The sequence below is a fragment of the Lethenteron reissneri genome, chromosome 21 (assembly GCF_015708825.2).
Source record: "Lethenteron reissneri isolate LAM-NWPU_2019-01 chromosome 21, ASM1570882v1, whole genome shotgun sequence".
Lineage (NCBI taxonomy): Eukaryota > Metazoa > Chordata > Hyperoartia > Petromyzontiformes > Petromyzontidae > Lethenteron > Lethenteron reissneri.
In genome coordinates this window covers 9,807,099-9,827,606 of record NC_083799.1, presented here as the reverse complement: position 1 = coordinate 9,827,606, position 20,508 = coordinate 9,807,099, and the positions used below count along the sequence as shown (strand labels likewise).

Genomic DNA, 20,508 nt, shown 5'->3' with positions numbered 1-20,508 from the left:
ACAAACACATACAAACACATACACACACATACATACAAACACATACACACACATACACACACATACATACACACAGACATACACATACACACAAACACACACATACATACACACAAAACATAGACATTACACACACACATACATGCAGACACAGACAGACACATAACACACATACATACACACAGATACAACAACAACAACAACCGCCATTCGCCACTAAGTGGCGGTGACGTCACCACGATGCTTGTGCCAGGCCAAGTGCACCTTGAGGCCACGTGAAGTGTCGAATGCCCGCTGGCAGGAGGTCACGGGGCAGACCCAGCAGGTGCCACGGGTCGACTGACCGAGATGACCGAGATGACTGGCTGATGCACCACCTGTGCCCCCTACTGTGCCAACTTGCTGTGCTTTAGCCACCCGGCGCTCCGCTCGTTGTTGTGAGCGTCGCTCCTCCGCCCTCCGTTGTTGTTGGAGGGCGACTGCCTCCAACTGCCCAGTAGCGTCCTTCACGAGCCTCCTCCACTGAGGCCGATCTTGACACCGCTGGTACCAGTCATCGGCAAGTCCACTCAGCTCCACGTCCTCCTGTACCACATCACTCCATCTCTTCTCCAGCCCGTGCCGCGCCCGTCTAGCCCCCTCGATCCGGCCGAACAAAAGCTGTCTAGGCATGCGGTGGCTGGGCATGCGGGCCACACGACCCAGCCAACGCAGCCTTGCCTGCCGGAGGAGCTCACTGATGGGACTTTGCCCAGATCTTTCAAGGATTTGTGAGCTCCTCACACAATCCAGCCTGGTTAAACCCAGGATGGATCGTAGGCAGGCCAGCCCAAATGTTTCCAACCGGCGAAGACGCTCCACCAGGGGGGTCCACGCCTCGCAAGCGTAGAGAAGGGAGGGAATGACCGTGGCCGAGAAGACCTGAAGCTTCGTGCGGAGCGACAGACCAGGTAGCTTCCACACAGCGTTACGCAACCGATGAAAAGATATTGCCGCTCGACTGATTCGGAGTGAGACCTCTGCTGATAGACTGGAGCCGGTCATAAGCACACTGCCCAGGTATGGGAAACTCTCCACTCTCTCCACAACTGCCCCATCACCAATTGGGAGTTGTGGGGGTGGAGTGTCCGATGGTACAAAATACCCAGGCAGGTGCTTAGTTTTGGTGGGGCTGATGGTAAGGCCCCACCTCTTAGTGGCACGCTCCAGTCTCAGCAGCAGCGTCTCCAACTCCTCCTCTGAGTGAGCAGCTATTACCAAATCATCGGCATACATAACGTGGTTGACCAATAGGGAGCCATCCCTTGATCGCACCCGGGCGTCGATCAGCCTCCCATTATATCTGTACCAAATGGAAATTCCCCCGGTACAGCTATTGAAGGCTTCACGAACTACGCGGTCAAAATAGATGTTAAATAATGTGGGAGCCAGAGGACATCCCTGTCGCACCCCAAGGTGTACAGGGAAAGGCTCCGACTCCCGGCCACGTAGTTTTACCCGGGCCCGCTCACCATCATGAAGGTCCTTAATGATCGTGAGCAGAGGGTCAGGGACTCCGAAAGCACGAAGAACAACCCAGAGCCCAGGCCTACTGATGGTATCATAGGCCTTGACCAGGTCAATAAAGCAGAGATGTAGGTCTTTTTGGAATTCCCTACACCTCTGCTGTAGCAGACGGACAGAAAATATGGCATCTGTGCAGGACCGCCCTTTCCTGAAACCGCATTGGGGCTCCGCAAGCCTCTCCTCAGCGTGCCTAGCAAGGCGATGTTGAATAATCCTTGCCAGGACCTTACCCGGCACACTGAGGAGTGAGATGCCCCTGTAGTTGTTACAGTCGGTACGGTCCCCCTTCTTAAAGAGGGGAACCACCAGGGCATCCTTCCAGTCCTGCGGAACCCGTCCAGTGGTCCAGACTGTTGTTATGATGTCATATAGGGCAGTCTGTGCACAAACGCCACCCTCCCTCAGCATTTCGCTTGGGAGATCATCTCTGCCCGATGCCTTCCCTGGTCTCAGACTCCGGATCGCCCTCAGTACTTCCTCAACAGCTGGCACCTCAGCCAGCCACTCACAGGGGGTGACCTCTTCCAATATTTGAGGCACCGCAGCCTCAGCAGGGTTATCACCACTTTGTGCCATGATGTTTTCCTGGCTGAGAGAATTTCCCTCCCCCAGGACCTCACAGAAATGCTCAGCAAATCTGCAAACCTGTTCCTGTGGGTCGGAGATTGGATCACCGTTTTTTCCTCTAATGATGGTAATAGGTGTGGCGCTGCAGGTTACTTTTTTGATGGAGTTAAATAGTGATTTGTGATCACGGGCCACTGAGGCAGACTCCATCTCCTCAGCAACTCGCGACCACCACCCATCCTTACAGCGCCTTACGGCTCTCCGAACTTCTGAGCGAAGGCTGCGGTAAACCTCCTCATTCTCTGACGTGGGATGCTGTAGGCGATGAGAGTGGGCCTGACGCTTTTTCTCAATTAACCTGAACACCTCTGTCAGCCAGGGTTTCTGGGGAGGTCTGGACCGCGTACCCAAAGCAGCCATTGCAGCTGCATGAGTCACAGTCTTAAACCTCGCCCATTTCCCCTCGACATCAGGTGGAGTGGGGGACGATGCCAACCCCAGCTGCAAGCGATGATGAAATTCTCGCTTGCAACTTTCATCAGCTAACTGAGACCAGGCCACTTTTGGTTGGAATGGGATCCTGGGTGTACACCCACCACCGGAGTGGAAGAAAGGCAGGCGCATCTTACAGATGACTAGTCGATGGTCAGAGGAGAGATCAGCTCCACGGTAGGTCCTGGTGTCAAGGACATGGGTTCGCATCCGCTGGTCCGTCACTATGTAGTCCAGCAGATGTTCTTGCTTGGACCCGGCATGTATCCATGATGTTGTGTGGATGCGCCGATGCCGGAAGAGCGTGTTGGTAATTACAAGCCCATGGGCTGCACAAAAATCTAGCAGCCTCCTACCGTTATTATTGAGCTGATCTGGCCCATGCCTTCCAATCACTCCAGACCAGGTATCAGCATCATGACCAACTCGGGCATTGAAGTCACCCAACAAGATGACTCTGTCCCGAGTGGCCACTTTAGCCAGCACCTGTGACAGGAGGTCATAGAAAGAGTCTGACTCATCGGCTTTGCCTGCATCCCTCCACGGATGTTCGTCTTCGGTGGGGGCATAAGTAACCACGACCACCACTCCTCGCCTCTGGTTGATGGGAAGGCGAGCCCAAAGTATCCTGGGGCTTACAGCTTCCCACACCTCACCGCCACGCTCCCACGCCCCCTTCATTCTTTTGTTCAGAAGAAGAGCCACACCCTGTTTGGCAGTCTCCTGCCCCGAGTAGAGGACTGTCCACCCCTCATGGTGGCAGGAGCCAGAACCGGTCCACCGGACCTCCTGAATGCCACAGAGATCCAGGCGGTACCGGTCCAGCTCCCGACAGAGGAGTGGCAGCCTCTCCTCCGCAGTGAGCGTTCGAACATTCCACGTGGCCATCCGCAATGGTTTTTTGTTGTTTCTGGAGGAGCCCCGAGGGTGAAAATTCAATCTCCTGGCTCCGCCAAATGGGGTTTGGCCAGGAGACGTCATAAAAGCCTGACCCCCCGGGGCCTCCGGCACAAGCTTATTTGTTACAGGTTTATGTTTAATTCGTGGTTTAGTGGTGGTTAATTGAAGGTGGAGGGGTTACCAGCCCCTCACACCCGTCCAGAGCCCCCGTTTAGCCACTGTGGTGGTCACAGACGCCATGAGGGGAGAGGCCAATAAGCATTGGCCCTCCCCCCACAGCACTGCCCACGACAGTGTTGCCCGTCCGGCACCGCGAGGAGGTAGGAGGTTGTTTTGCCGGACTGAAACACATACACACACATACATACACACACACATACACACAAACACATACATACACACATACATAGAGACACACAGACATACACATAAACACATACACACATACACATGACCCGGCTTCGCCCGGGACTTGGATCCACGATGGCCGGCCGCCTTTGTCTCCCCAGTGACGATGTTCACACACGACAGCAGTTACGCGTTTGAGGCTGAGTCGACCTAGGGGAGGCCCAGGTCCGTTTCAAATAATCGTCAGCGGTGGTGGGCGTGAGTTGGAATGGAACTGGGGTCGCTCAACCAGCTTAATGACTATTTGTACAAAGAACATATAAAGAATCGATTATAATAACCAGGCTACAGTCCACATTATAGACTGGCAGTACACGCACTCAGCTTCATAAGCAGGCTAGAGTGTACATGATAGAGTGGCAGTACGCTCACCGAGTTTAATAAGCAGGCTACAGTCTACATGATAGACTGGCAGTACGCTGACCCAGCTTAATGACTATTTGTACAGTGAACATTTAAGTAATCGATTGTTGGCGCGTTGGGTTTAAAAGTAATATAAATTGCACACATTGTGGTGGGGGTGGAGTGAATAGTAGGAAAAACTTTGATGAATTTACCTCAGAGTGGCGTGGTGGGTGTCGAGGCCTAGTAGCGTGCAGAGCCTGCGGCCTCGCCAAAATTGTCCAGCCGGCAAAGGCAGGGTACGGGTGGCGTGCCTCCCCCCCCCCCCCCCTCAGCGCTCCAACAATACTGTGTAATGGCTATTATTTAATTATTTACGGAGCCTATGAAAGTGGCGAAGGCGTGGCTAGCCGTTGGCAGGGGCAACCGCCGTCCAATGAAACTGCAGCCCTTGGCGAAGGCGTCGCTAGCCGTTGCCAGGTCCAATGAAAGCGGCGAAGGCGTCGCTAGCCGTTGCCAGGGGCAACCGCCGTCCAATGAAAGTGCGTATGGTCCGAAATCCACACACACACAGACAGACAGACATGCACGATTTTATATATATAGATTTCAGAAGCGACCTGGCCACAAATAAAAGCTCAACGAAGTGGCTTATTACGATGCAATTTATAGCAGCCAAATACTCTAAGCACATGTTCCTGTGTCCTCCCACGACGTCTGCCGCTGTTCATCAGTATGTGTACTCATCTGTGTGCTGAACTGCGAAACGCTGTTTGCTCCTGTGTGTGTGCCTATGTGCATCAATGTTTATCCATGTGTAGTGGGTTACTTTAGAGACACACTAGTCGTAGGAGGCAACACACGTTTATTCTACACTTCGACACTTGTTGACACATGGTATAACTACAACCGGGTCGGCAGTCGGCACGCTGCCTGACCCACGACGCCGGAGATGAGAACCGAGCTCGACGGGTTCCATTCCAATGACAGACAGCCCTGATTTAGCCTCGGGACTTCCCTTTTATGTCCCCCGGCGTGGCCTAGCTCCGCCCTCGGCCACGCCCCATTTTGGAACCTACCAAAAGGTTTTGGGCTATATCCCACGTGTTCCCTGCCTGGCTCCGCCCTCGGCCATGTCCCCTTCTGGAACCTACCAGAAGGTTCTGGGCTATGCCCCCACGTCAGCTTTACCCCACATCTCCTTACCCGGGCCTATCACGTGCCCTGTTAGCCGGCCGGGCTGCTACGTCCTCATATGCCCCTTTCTGCCAGCAACCAGTGCTACGCACCCTAGTGACCCATTCCGTGGCATTGCATGCTCTGCTGGCAGAACGGCTGTAACACCCTGCTCTGCTGGCAGGTCGGCTGTTACTCCCACAATTCCCCTCTCTGCCAGTAACCAGCGCTATGCGCCGTAGTGACCCATTCTATGTCACTACATATGCATATGTGTAACATTGTGCCTTTGGAGAGCAGTAGTGCAGTGGTTATCTTGCTGCGCTGTGAATCCGGCGACCCTGGTTCAATTCCCGGTCAACACCAGTGACGATTATCTGAACCAGTCCTGGGCCTCCCCTAGGTCGACTGAGACTTAAAGAGTACCTGATTTATCACCACTGGGAGATGAAAGTGGCTGGGATTGGCGTTAGCTACAACACTTCCTTCTCGTGCCCCGCGATGGCCTTCAAAGGTGCTCGCTAACAGCACTTGCCCCAGTAGTCTGTCTAAGGCTCTAGGGGGAATCTTTATCAGTATATGTACACACACGAGTGCACACTTGTGACATTGTGTTTATTCCTCTTTTGTACCTGCGTACCGAAACTGGTGCTCATGTAGAACTCGTGTGGCTGTGTGTGTGTGCGCGCGTCTGTGTGTCTCTGTCCATGTGCACTGGGAGCAGCAGTTCTCCGGGTACGGAGCGCCGGGCGGTGCTCCTGGCCAGTACCCTGGTGGATTCCCTGGAGGTTTCCAGCAACAGGATCCGCTTTTCGGCTACTTCTCGGCAGTTGCCGGGCAGGTGCGTATCCCTGTCCCTATTCTCTCACTCGGTGATCTGGAAGGCCAACTACCACTGTCATTTCATGCTCATGCTAGCCTCGATAGAGTTTGTGAAGCCCTCCCTTAAATTGGGTCACATGAGCATTTAAAATTAAATCCACTTACGGGGCGGTGCAGTGGTTCGTGCGTCACGCTATGAACCCTGCGCTTTTGATTCCCGGCCACGGCTAACACTAGGGAAGAGTGACATTTGACCCGGTTCTCCTAGGCCTCCGTTTGCCAACCCAAACTGAACAGCTTGGTGAAGCATAGTCAAACAACACCCTCCCCTTCATCCAGCAGTGGATTGATCAAATGCTATTCAATTAAGGCACTTCAAGTAGTGCCAATGCACACACCTATAAACCCATGATTTGGAGGTGGGGTTGGTGAATCATGCTGAGATAAAGCTTGTCTGGTGGTGTGTGAGATTCCCATCTGCAGGTACCGAGGTGCCTGCTTTGGGTTAATACATCCAGCAGGTTGCCGACCATCTATGTGGAGTTGGAGTGTTTTTCTCTCATTTGCTTGAATTTTCTCTGGGTGTTCTGGTTGTCCCCAACACACACAATAGAGACGGTTCAAACAAACCGAAAAAAATCTGGAAATGAGGCTCGGGGGAGGCTTTTCTGGATAAATAAAGGGGGTTATGTTGTTATTTATACCAGAAACTATAACTCATGTGCAGCTGGACTGAAGGGGTGTTAATTAAAAAAATGTGGATGAGCGTTTAGTTCCCAAAAGGCTGGTTCTTCCACCAGCGGCATAAATAATGCCAGCCGTCACTTGGGCGGAAGGAAGTGTCCACATTTTTATATCATTACCGGCGTCAGTTAAAGATTCCCTGTAGGGATCTATCCTGAAATTTGTCTTTGGTAAAATAATACATGACTGTCCCTTTTTGCTACAGATGCTGCCTTTGTTTGAGATGGTTTAATATTTTCAGTTTGTCCATTACGTTGAAGGTGACTTGGCTATGATTACGTTTATGGAATTCAAGAGCTAACCGACCTGCAGTGGTGGTAGTGCTTAGGCCACTGCCCCTATGAAGCCGGTCACCTGAGTTCAGTCTGTGGGCACGACTAAAATCAGTGGCGAGTGATATCTGATCAGTGCTCCCGCCCCCCCTGCACTGCCCAGCGTGGTCAAGCACAGTGTGCTCAAACAACCCCCTTGAGTGACAGTGTAGGAAGGCCTTTATCCAGCAGTGGATTTACACAAGGGTTACACATTATAGATATAAATACTAACTCTTTATTTGTTTTTATCCTGGAACCTGAGCACCTGTGTAATTTACTGGCTTGGTTCCACAACGTGATACATTAGTTCCCTAAACCTTCTCGTCTAGCCCCTCGCCTGCAGTTACTCATGCTGACGTTGAAGCTTGCATTCCGAGCGACATTGGGCACTAAATTGAATTATGATTGATTTCTGCGGAGGTTTGTGTGTGTGTGTGCGTGGGCAGTGGTAGTGCAGCAGTTAGCACGTTGCGAACCTGCCGTCTTGGGTTCCATTCCCACTCTCGGTCAACGCAAATGATGAGTATTTGAACTGATCTGGGAACTCCCCTAAGTCGACTCGGCCTCAAATGAGTACCTGTTGTGGTGTGTAAACATCGCCACTAGGGAGACAATGGCGACCGGGCGTGTTGTTGGCCACCCACCGCCTCGTGTGCCGTACCGGCCTTCATAAGGGCTCGCGAACGGCACTTGCCCCTACAGTCTATTAAAGGCTATACAGGGATAGGTGGGGCGTCTTTGTATTTGTGTACGTGCACACTTTTAACACATTCGTGGCCAAGGTTGTTGTAGGTGAGCCGTAACCTGTGGTTCTATAGAGGTGAGCGCCTGTGTTTTTCAACAGGATGGTCAGATTGATGCGGAGGAACTCCAACGGTGTCTGACCCAGTCGGGCATCAGCGGCACCTATCAGCGTACGTGCCGCACAGCCGATCCGCTTGTATGAGTAACTACCGTTAATTTGAAGTCCCTTCGCGTGTGTACGAGATTGTTATTGTAAGCTGGTTGATATTTATGCGACGGTTATTTTGCTCATTTACGTACAGCTGTTTCGGTTACCCATGTGCTGTTGTTTGATGCTATATTTTCACCTTCATTTGTATGTTTGCCGTCCTATGTGTTATTTATAATAAACACATTGACAGCTCTATGTCCTATTTACGCTGCAGTGAATTACTTAAGAGATTTCAATTTTAAAGGGAAAACAACACTTTACTGCCTTTGTTAGTAACAATGCTTTGTAACTGAATATTTACGGTAGGTTAACATTTTGTGCAATTTTGCTTCTGAATAGCGAATTAAATTCTTAATCTCATGTTGTGCAGATTGAAATTGAAGTTTACTGTTGTCCCATTGTCATTACAGCTTTCAGCTTTGAGACCTGCAAGATCATGATTTCCATGTTGGATGTATCCTCTTTGTATTTAATTTTTGCTTGGCAAATATATATTTGTATTACAAAAGTGTTCATGGCTTGATGTATAGAGAAATGCTCTTAAAAACATCCTCGTATATAAAAGCTTGTGTGCAATAACAATTGGCATAGATTAGAGCACAGGCTGTAGGGGCAGGGCTTTGATTAGAACACGTCACCAAAAGAGATTATTGCTGCTGTTGGAGACTAACTGCGGAGTAGCAGGCAAAAGGAAGGAACGCGTTTGAGAGGCGTTCACTGCGATTGAATCCACTCGTGTCCAGGTGCTTTGATGGCTTATTATATCCCAACCCTGTGAGATATGGCGACAGCTTAGGGGGGAGGGGAAAGCGTTTATCCAGCAGTGGATGGATCAAGGCTGATGGTGATGTAGAGGCAAGAGGATTGTGAGCAGTATTTAAAAAAAAACATTTTTTACCAGGTAAGTCCCACTGATGCTATTTAGCTCTTTTTTTTTTTCCCAGAAGCGATCTGGCCTTATCTGGTGGACATTTATAGCAGCCAAATACTCTAAATGCATGTTTCTAAATGTGGAGTGCAAAACTGGAGGACCCGGAGAAAAATCCACACTACCACAGGGAGAATATCCAAACTCCAAATAAACAGGCGTCGGGGTCGGGATCGAACCCATGTCGACCTACATACCAGGAGAGATTTGAAGCTTTCGTGACTGCAAGGATTCATACTCTTTGGTTTTTTCGGTAAAGTCACGTAGGTTAAAAAAGAAAACAAAAACGGAAGCTTGTGTTGCCTCCGAAATGTCGTGATTTAATTTATTTGTTTTCTTTTTTAACCTACGTGTCTTTACTGAAAAAACCAAAGAGTATACCAGGAGAGGTAGTTAACATCTTACCACCGTGGCGCCCCATAAATGAAAGTACGGGTTTTCTTTTCAATGTTTTCCTTGATTTACCACTCACTGACGGGCGCAGCGCGACATGTCCGGTAAGATGGGTTTCAACGAATTCAAGGAGCTGTGGACGGCACTCAACGGCTGGAAGCAGAACTTCATGGCATTTGACCGGGACATGAGCGGCACGGTGGATCCTGGGGAGCTGTCGCAGGCCCTCGCGTCAATGGGTAACGGTTGCGTACCCGCAAAAAGGACTGCACGATGCGCGCGCGCGACCCTCACCACATGAGCACGGCCGGTCGAACAAGCTGCAATGGCAAGTGGAATACGGAGAACAGACCTTCCTCGGGACGGAGTGTTGCACCGTCATGTGCCGAGAATGAGGAGCTGGACGCCACCTTTCCAAAACGATTGCGTGGATTTTCCTTTGGTCCACGGCTGACACTGTGTCCAAGGGGTGAGGGGCGGGCATGCGATCTGGCATGTGGCTAATTAAAATGTGGAGTTTTTTTTTATTTCTCCTTGTTTTTGTGGCTTGCTCGGAAGACTAACGCCTCGCACATTTGCACGGCCCTTTTTTGCATGAAAGGAAACAAATCAGCTTTGTGCTACCAATTTTGACTAAATCCTTACATTTAAAATAAGATGAAGCCTTTAACTTCCCAAAACAGTTGCACGTTATAATTGACGGCAATGAGTGGTTTATGCTGTCTGGTGTTTTGGTCAAAATGGTTCCCTAAAATCGTTTATTTTCATGAAAAAAAGTGGCTGATGTGAAAACAAAACTGCTTTAACATTGGTTATTAATGCCTTTTCACCATAACTTACTGACCAGATGCTATTTTTGACATTGTTAACAATTTTCTATCATTTTGAAAATATACTATTAACCCATACGAGTAACCCCCCCCCCCCCGCATCCATAACGCGTGGGTCCCGCCTGTTTGCCCACGTGTCCACGCGTTGTTCTCTGGTGCACCGCGGCACCATTGCCGAGTCCCCTCGACGAGAGTCTCGGCCGTGTTGCTGCAGGTTACCGGCTGAGCCCACAGGCGATCAACAACATCGTCAAGCGGTTCAGCCGGGACTGCAAGATCTTCTTCGATGACTACGTGGCTTGCTGCGTCAAGCTGCGTGCGCTCACCGGTACGGCTCGTCACGGGGAACCCACTTGCGGTTAAATGAGGTCTTTGGAATGTTTGTTCGGCTAGTGCTCAACTCCTCAGCATTCGGACCGTGGAACTGGGTGGCTTTTGATGAGGCGTGAAAAGGCGTTCGTACCTCCACTGCGTTACAATTCGTCGTCATCATTTGAAGCGACGGTTGGATTCAATATCGATTTATTGTCCCGTTCGCGCTGCCACATTTCTAATATCGTCGTATGTTCTGCCGACTTTTCTTCCATCAGCTTTAATCAAAAGCGATTTTCACATCATATTGTTATAAGAATCGATTTAACTTTATCGATTTAATTGGGGTTCAGCTATCTTTGTTTGGCAGAGTTTGTTTCGGAGGCATTGTAGGGTATATCCCTTTATTGGCGTAATGAAAAATGTTTGGCCTACGTTAGATCTGTTTTTAACTGTATGCCTGGGGGCCCACATCTGGTTCACTTCTGGACATGCGTGCTGAGATTCCAAGAGAGACTAGTCAGGGATAAGTGAGATAAAACAAGAGAGGCGAGTGACCTGGAGGCAAGTGATACGAATTAGTGGTTACATGTAGAGATATGACGCCATATGACATCATGTGTCACTTGTACGTGCGACACCGTCATGTGCGCATGCATTGCAGTCACGTATGACGACGTCAACTTTTCCGTTCGCGCACGCTATTTATTACATGCGGTTCGCTGGAAAATCTAGTTGAAGATCTCTGGCCTACCTGTTAAGGAAAACTGGTTGCAATAGATAGCTTGTTCGTTGAACGCACAGACACCAGGTTAAAGCTGTAGTTATCCGATGGGTTGTAAAATAATACTTAATGCTGTGTAAGTTTAAAGAATTAATGAAAAGCGCAGTGTGTTTGGATTTGATAATGGACTGCCAGGGGGGAGTGCAAATACTTTAACTTTTTAGTATGCACTCCTGAGTTGGGAAATTTCAAAATGTTCACCTCATGAGCATAGGGGACTACAGGATAATAAATCATGGCAATGTGCTAAGTGGTCATTAAACAAGTGCTTTTTTTTGCCAGCTCAAGGCTAATGCATTGCTCTCATGTCAGAAGGGGGCCACCACCATTGACATCCTTTCCGGCAACAGCAGACAACGGAATTTTCAGCTTTGCATTTCTTAATTAGTAATAGAGGTGCTAAACCGGCAGTGGAAATTGCAAATGTAAGTCCATGCATAATTATTGGTCACTTCGTAATAAAAATTTATATTTTTATCGTTCTAACCATTCCAGCCTCTGCCTTTAAGCAAACATGTACCACCCTTGCATAATTCCACTGCTGGATGAGGGCCCCTCCCCCTATGCAGTTTTGCTCGTGGGTGTTACTTGACCATATTTCACCATTATCATAAGTTCAACTGGTTGTACATGTATTTTAATTGCGACACAATCCTGCTGTCCTGCCTTCCCACTACAGCTGTCGTGTTTGGAAACCAGCACACCGTGGCTAACGTGTAGTATAGCTTCATTCAAACTTGGGGGTTGGGGGGGGGGTTACGTTTGAGTAGCTTTTTAGCTTTTCATTTTGTATTCCAAAATGAGGTTGCTCTTGATGCGATGTCATGAAGAAGGTATCCCTTTTCATCTCTCTTAGAGCAGCAACCCTTCATGTTAGAGAATCGTCTGCGTAAAAGGATACCACAGCTACCTCCAGAAATTAGCCTTTTCTCACCCACTATGCCATTGAGACTATTGTTTATCGCTTGAGATTCAAACTGATAATTTAAATTTTCAGAGCTGAGATTTAGCCAAATTTTTGTGCAGAACCAAGCTTACCTTTTTTAGCACTGGTTAATGTGTATGTAGGGGAGTGTGTGGCTTCGCTCAAAGAGGTTATGTGTTCTGAGCTTCTTTTGGGAGACATTCGGAGAGAAATGATCTGTCATCCCGATGAGATATTGGCTAAGAGAGAGGCTAACAGCGGGGAGGCCTGCACACTGGCTGAATCCAGTTTCTTAATCCACAGTGTTGAGCGCTTGATGGACTGAGTGGCCTTTTTGCTACGGTGTTTTTCTGTTTCAATTAGGGCAACCCTCCTGGGAGTGCCAGGGAGCGAATTTTTATTTTTTTAACCTTTTCGTAGCATGCAACACCGCTCTCAACTAAACATTGAGGTAAAACAAACCTTCCTAAAAGAGAGCCTATTTAAAAGGAGGCCAATGAGAGAGTGGATCGTCGTGCTTGCGTGATGGCGAGGTAGGTTGCGGTTAATGGCGGAATACAGGAGGACGTTGACAAAACGGTGCAATCGCGCAAGCTTACAGGGTTGATGGCGCAGTGACTGGACCGTAGCGTTTGGGAGGGAACTTGATCTCGTCAGATCTCAGAGGCTTAAGTGGGCCTGAGCCCGACGGAGGGGTTTTTGAATGGTTGTACCGCCATGGATAACAACGTGTAGACTTGTGGGGGGGGGGGGGGGGGGGGGGGGCTGCGTTGTGGGCGTGCTGACCTCAGCGCAGAAATATACATATTTGTACTCTGGCTCTCACGTCTATGCTCTTCAGCTTCGCCGAGCCCTTACTGACCAGCGTCAGTAAGTGAATCTTATGACCTACGCTGCATGAGGAGGGCCCTCGTTTGGAAGTGGATTGATGAAGGGCTGTATGTGGTCACAATGGCCACTCTCTTCCATACAGCCCTTGTACGTTTCAGCAGCATTGCTAGAGGCTCCAGCTGCTGGATCTGTACATTGTGCTCCTCCTATTCTGTGGAGCTAACCTCGATGTCAAGGTCTGCTGCAGTGATTATGGGGTGCCACAGTGACGAGATGTTAACTACCTCGCCTGGTATTCAGGAGGACGTGGGTTCGATCCCGACCCTGTCGCCTATATATTTGGAGTTTGCAATTTCTCCCCCGTGGTCACGTGGATTTTTCTCAGTCCTTCGGTTTTTCGCTCGCCATTTAAAAACATGCATTTAGAGTATTTGGCTACTTTCGTGGAGCGAAAATTTGTGGCCAGGTCGCTTCTAATAAATAGCTAAATAGCTCAGTGGGCCTTACCTGGTAAAATACAAATAGTTTAGTTTAAATGATGTTACCATGATCTTTCACCCTTGGCTTTTTCCCATCCAGTTGTTGCTGGTGGTGGTGGTTAGTTTGTTCTGGTTATTGTTCACCTCATGTTCTTGGCTTTGAGCAATGCCCCACATCTTCTATGCCCCCTTCCCCACCGTAAACTCATACAAATCTGAGATCATATTTTTGCGTGCATCATTGTTACCGTTGGTAATCTCTGCTCTCTCGTTGTCTGTGGGTTTTACGAGATGTTAACATTCATACTGTGGTGATCGTTTGTGCTTGTTCTATTTTGAAAATAACCTAATTGTAATACAACAGGAATATCTTAATTAGCATAATTTGCCTCCATATTCATAAGTAATCAATTTTAAAGAATTTCCCTGGAGTGTTGTGTTAGAGTGCATGCATTTAAATGTTTTCATTTATTTTTGCTGATCTTTAAAGATGTTTTCAAAATAATTCCAAATAGAATTTTGTCTGGTAATAAAAATACACTCACGCCATAAGATTTTCAGAAATGCTGTAATGATATTCTTTATTCACCCAGGAAGCCTCGCTGAATTGCAAACTTCCTTTCAGACAGGCACACACTGTGCTACGAACCCAGCTACCCGAGTTAGTCCCTGGCCACTGTGGACTTCAGTGTCAAGTGGTATCTAAGCCAGTTATGGGTCCCATCTTCACCAATCTGCTGTTGTGAAGTGTGGTCAAACAACCCGTGTGACCGATACGGCATGGGAGGAGGCCTTCACTTGGCAGTGGATGAGCAGTGGCTATACATCATAATTTTATTATTACATTTTCAGAAGGGTTCGACTTTGGTGTGTTTGGCCCCATCTGAATTTTGTTGCATTACCAGTCAACCTCTTTTAACTGCTTGGTAAGCCTGGTTGTGATCTTGCTGCTGCTGCCGCCGCCAAGTCCTCTAGGGAGACGTGGCCGCTGGGGGGGGGGTGGTGCAGGCGGCGTGCGAGTGGCCGCTGACGAGAGATCCCTCTTGCCCACAGATGCCTTCCGGCGGCGGGACACTGCCCAGCAGGGATACGTCAACTTTGCCTACGATGACGTGAGTGCCGGCGTTTTGCCCTGGTGTTGTTAAGGTTTGCGGGACAACGTTATACTGTGTTCATACTTTGATTTGTTATTATATATTTTTTTTAAATCACCAAATAACACTGATATACTTGCGTATAATTGTTGCGTATTATTAATTCTACCTGCATAACAAAAACAAGATGGTGCTTAAAGTCTGTGTTGGCTGGATTACTATTGGAATTGAACTGCTTAGCTCAATGGGCCCGATATGAAATTGACTCAAGTAGTTGGTGACGGGGCTGTTTTACACGAATTTTCCACATCGGCAAGAACTGTGAATGTGCTACGTTACGAAGTAGCGCACCTGTTTTGGTTATATCTCACTGCCCCCGAGGGTGTGAGTTTTCAGCAGCCGCTTGGGATTCTTTTTAATTAGTTTTGCGTTTCTCCTTTCTACAGTTTGGTCTCGATTATCCAAGTTGCAAATTAGCTGTGCTCGCGAAAAAGGAAGCGAAATAGAGAAAGGTGGTGTACCACGCGCACGTCGGAGGACCAACGCGCCTGTGGCGATCCTAGTAGTTACTCGCTTGATGACCGATTTATTTTAGAAACAATATCAGACTAAGCATTTTGCGTTTTCACCCCACCCCCCCCACACACCATTCTATACAGGTAAACAATAAATATAAATTTCGATTTAAAGCTTTCGTGACTGCAGGGATTCATCTTCTTTGTTCTTTCGCTAAAGTCACGTAGAAGGGAAATAATAAGAAAAAATAACAAATAACACGTAATAAAAAGTTATTACTTTAATTTTGTATTTTTAATGTTTTATTTGTATTTTATTATTTCCCTTCTACGTGACTTTACCGAAAGAACCAAGAAAATAAATATAAACAATAAAAACGGTTGAGTTATTCACGTTTTCATTTTATCGTGGCCATCCCAATTATCCCAGGAAACTCGAGAGGCTACCAAGCGTTTGGCTCTGACGGGTGTCAAGCTGCTCATTTTGCGGTCACTCAATTTGCGACGAATTCGGAACTATTTTTGCATGCTTCTACCAAGAGAGACCTACATGGCGTAAATGTGTGTCACAGACTAGAACCGTTTTGCATGTCGCAAGCGACAATGTAGTTGAGTCGAATAAACGGTGTCTTGGAATTATACCGAGAGGCACGAAGAGGAACGCATAGTTCTGAGAACATGCACTAGTTAGGAACATGATTGACTGTTAAGAGACGCTTAATGTGGGCTTGGTCAGAACACGTCACTGAAAGGGTTGATGTCCGGTGGTCAAGACTTATGATAGGAGTGGCAACCAAAGCAGGAAATGCACCCGTGAGCATATCCACCTCTATCTATTTCGATGTTGCCATTAAAATCAAGCCCCAGTGTGGAGGTGCTACTTGGATTATTGTATCGCAGGGCTGAGCGAGGCATCTCATCCAGCGGTGGATGAATAACGGAAGACGCTGATGACGTTTTATCTTGAAAGTCTTTTGGCTTGCTCCTTGCTGATCTCGTCAAGGAACATAAACCATCACGCGAACTCCGGTCATCCACGCAGCAGATTTTGGCTAGCAATCGAACAAAGACGGTCACTGCATTGCGCGTGTTCAGATGCGCTTCTGTGGCCGTCTGGAACGCACTTTGAAATCTAGATTGAAAATTATTTCTTTCGAACTGCTTTTTGTGTTTAGTTTGTTGTCCTTCCCCCACACCTCCAATCAGTACGGTTGTCTACGTAGTAAGGTGCGAAATAATTTCTACATACATGTACACATACACGTCCAGACGGCCACTCTGTCGCCGACACTAACCACGTTGCGCCGCCTTTCTCTCCCCTGCAGTTCATCCAGTGCACCATGAGCATCTAAGAGGCCTCCGGCGGGCGTGGTGCCATCGCCTACACAGACTTTACCAAGTCACGGACTCGGGTTTCTGTCGCCGTGTAAAACCACAAACCTGCGTATACGTACTGTGGTCGTGTAGGGTTTTTTTTTATGTTCGTGGTTGCACGTTTTTTTGTACGGAACGATTAACCCTTCGAAGCCTGTGAGCCATTCACTTTTTTTTGTACGTGTTAATGATTTCTCTCACACTTTTCTGACCGTTGGTATCAGAACTGTGCAGCCAGATTTACACTCCATTAGCGATAGGTGATGCCAGACTGTGAAATGGGCGTGAAGTGCTTTGACTAGATGTCCCTCGTAAAGATCGGGCTTTAACTCCTTACGCAAATGTAATCTTTACTCTAGGCGAGTAGTGTCATAGGCACTGAAAGATGTTGAAAGTGTTCGTGTGGGTTTTTTTTTAGATGCTTGCATACTGAGTCGAGTAACGTTTTGCAAAACGTATTACATTGTACATCAAAAAACGTGTTAAAATCCTGTCGCTGCTGACTCGTGCCACAGAAATGGACTCTGAACTGCAACACGCTTGTTTCATATGCTGCGTCCACTACCAGGTAATTGCAGACTAGTGGCTTGTAGTTACAAGTTGCCCTTGTTCAAAAATAAAGTGTCTCAACAAACATTTGTGCATCATTATTATTATTATACAATCAACAACACTGTTTGTCATGAAATGTCCTTCAATGTGCCTGGTATTGTCAGATCGCTAACCCTAGGCAGGGTGGATTGGTTAACAGCCCTGTACTTAGTTTAACACGTAGGCTTTCGCGACCAATAATGGATTTTTTTGTTCGACCGCGTATATATAAATGTCGTTAAACCCGTGAAACAGTACTCGAATTGTAGATGTGGGTTTTTTCTCCAACACACCGGTGTGCTGAACTAGTAACGGAATTGGCATGTTTTGTTTCCGTGACAAACCTCTCTAATCGGCTGTCGGGTGGCGGTGTGGTTTAACGCCGCATATTTACGCGATCTAACCCCAATAATACCCTCTTTTTAAATCCTTTATATTAAGTTCGCTTGCGTGCTTGCTTGCTTGCCTACGACCATGCAAATCTTTCGGTCGTGTTTTAACCCACTTCCCGTGATCCAATCGAGCTGACATTTTGCACACAGACTCGTTGTGCGTGACAATTAATTTCGTGAAAATTTTTTCCCCAAATTTTACACTTTAGGGAATTTTTTAAAAATATTTTATTACCAATTGCTTAATGGTGGCAGACAATCATCTGACCCATAGGTGGCAGCCATCTCAAGCCAGAGGACGAGAGGACTCTAGCCGCCCCGATGCCACGCATATAAAGGATTTATAGTGAAAAACTTTGTTTTTACGGGTTAATTTTTTAACCCTGTTCTTAGATGGGAGATTGATTGCAGCTGTTGCGAGGGTGTGCTCGTTGATGACCAGAAGATGGCACTACAGCAATGCGTCCATGGATGCATATCTTTCGGAGCATTGAGCGGGGTATCGCTTTTTGCGTGAGCCTTATCCGGCCCCCACCTGGTTTTATCACCCACCCACATGCAACACTCACTGATGGAATTGGCCAAACAATCCCAAAGCTAGAAACCTCTGTTCGGTTTCATTTGAGATGTATGCGTAAACGAAGGTAATTTTTTTACGTTAAACTTACAAGTGAGAGGAAAGAGGAATAAAGTTACTCAAAATCCTGTTGCTGCAATATCACATCTCACTCAAGTTTCGAGCAAAAGGGTTAATGTCAGAAACAGAAGTATGCCCAGAACGTTCATGTTGCAGTTAGACGCTATATAAATCAAGATTATATTCTATCTGTTATGAGTTCGGTTGCATTGGGTCATCTTATAAACAAAGTACTTTTCATTTTACCATGTAAGGCCCACTGAGCTACATAGCTCTTTCCACCCCGAATCGAACTGACTGTCACAAATGATAGCTCAACAAGAAGTGGCTTATGTGGACATTTATAGCATTCAAACATCAACACATGTTGACTAAATCTGCAGGGAAAAAGCGGAGGACCTGGAGAAAAATCCACGTGACCACGGGGAGAACATGCAAACTCCAAATATACAGGCGTCAGGGTCGGGATCGAACTCACGACTCCTTAAATACCAGGCGAGTTAACATCTCGCCTCCATGGCGCCCCTGATCGTACAAGTAATTGTACAATTTATTGGAAATGTATCTTAATTTTACATAGTGTAATTCATGCCAATTGCATGTCGCAACGCTGTCCAGTAATGATATATAAGGGCTACATCCTATTTAACACATTCCTGCGGAGGGAGCTGGGAGTAACGTTGGGTTGCTCGGTCAATGGCCAGAGTCAACGGCGGCGGTGGTGTCTTCTGCAAATATGCTCGACTGTGAGGGCGGGCACAAGCCGGCTAAGGGCACCACGGGGTGACCAGCTCCGCCCCACCCTCCCCACCCAACCCCTCCCCACCCTCCCCTCTCCACCCAGGCCCACCCCTCCCATTTTTGGATGCACGACGGACGGACGGACACAATAATCCACTGTGGGCTTGTGTAACCAGGAGGTTCCTACCAGTTCAAGTAAATGAAACACCAAAATAAGAAAAAGAACATGGTATACACAAAAATGCTTCGCAACAGAGAAATTCGTCTACTAAGTGACATCCCAGAGCACAATCCCAACTTCTCAACAGCCAGCAAACCGTAACAATGGAGGCGGTAGAATACTAAAAAGTATTGGCCAATTGAGGCCAATGGGTCAAACGTCCAAATGTTATATTCCTCGGCATATGCCTCGACATTTTCGATTAATGTGATATGGAGTGGGGGGATATACTCGACTGTAGGGGCTGCGCAGGAGAAAGCTCGTCCACCAATGGTGTTGAGTTTTATTGACTGGCATGTGCCCCAGCCAGTATGCTAGCTATCTGGTAAATGTTCAGTCGGCAATAAAGCCATGGTCTCACTCGTTACTCGCATGCCTTACCTATAACCCTAACTTGCACCATAAAACCAGCCAACCAGCCAAGAGATCTAGCCCTCCTTCTGACCCTCACCTTAACCAAATACTCATTAGGAAATTAAACCATGGTGCATTATTATTTAGGCGTGTTATTGTACACACGAAATGTTTGTTTCTGGCAAGGTATAAGGTACAGCAAATAAATAGATCTAACAGAATGACTTGATATCGATTACTGGTGCCAGAGATGTGGCAGAACTTGAGTATATTGACACAAAGACGGAGCAAAGTGTAAACATTACGAAATGTGCAGTGGGCATCTCCGGGCCCATGGATCGTAATGATGAATAGGTGACATTTTGGGCAACGCAACTAACGTCATGCCATGTAGAGAGGTTGTTCATACTGGTAGGAACCTCCTGGTTACACCAGCCCACAGGGGATTATTGTGTCCGTCCGTCGCGCAGGGAGGGGCTAGGTGGGGAGGGTGGGGAGGGGCTAGGTGGGAAGGGTGGGGCTGGGTGGGGAGGGGAGGGCGGGGAGAGGGGGCTGGGAGGGGAGGGTGGGGAGAGGGGCTGGGTGGGAAGGGGAGGGTGGGGAGGATGGGGAGGGTGTGGAGGGGCTGGGAGGGGAGGGTGGGGAGGGGCTGGGTGGGGAGGGTGGGGCTGGGTGGGGGGTGGGAGGGAGGGGTGGGGCTGGGTGGGGAGGGGCTGGTCACCCCGTGGTGCCTTTATAAAACTCAACGTTTCACCTACTCACGCCGGCTTGTGCCTGCCCTCACAGTCGGGCATATTTGCGGAATACACCACGCCGCCGTTG

General features: G+C 48.2%; 1 protein-coding gene across 2 annotated transcripts in view; it reads left to right on the top strand.

Moving 5' to 3' along the window:
• Positions 1 to 17,387, top strand: part of SRI (sorcin) — a 31,020-nt gene extending 13,633 nt beyond the window's left edge. The window contains exons 2-8 of one of the 2 annotated variants that reach the window (XM_061555742.1): positions 6,176 to 6,292; positions 8,176 to 8,245; positions 8,697 to 8,740; positions 9,699 to 9,846; positions 10,652 to 10,765; positions 14,822 to 14,880; positions 16,703 to 17,387. In XM_061555742.1, the coding sequence (XP_061411726.1) occupies positions 6,176 to 6,292; positions 8,176 to 8,245; positions 8,697 to 8,740; positions 9,699 to 9,846; positions 10,652 to 10,765; positions 14,822 to 14,880; positions 16,703 to 16,729 (579 nt within the window). In that variant the 3' untranslated portion in view covers positions 16,730 to 17,387. Of the gene's footprint in view, positions 1 to 6,175; positions 6,293 to 8,175; positions 8,246 to 8,696; positions 8,741 to 9,698; positions 9,853 to 10,651; positions 10,766 to 14,821; positions 14,881 to 16,702 lie in introns of both variants that reach the window. The other variant, XM_061555741.1, reaches the window with a different exon arrangement.
• Positions 17,388 to 20,508: the final 3,121 nt, after the last annotated feature.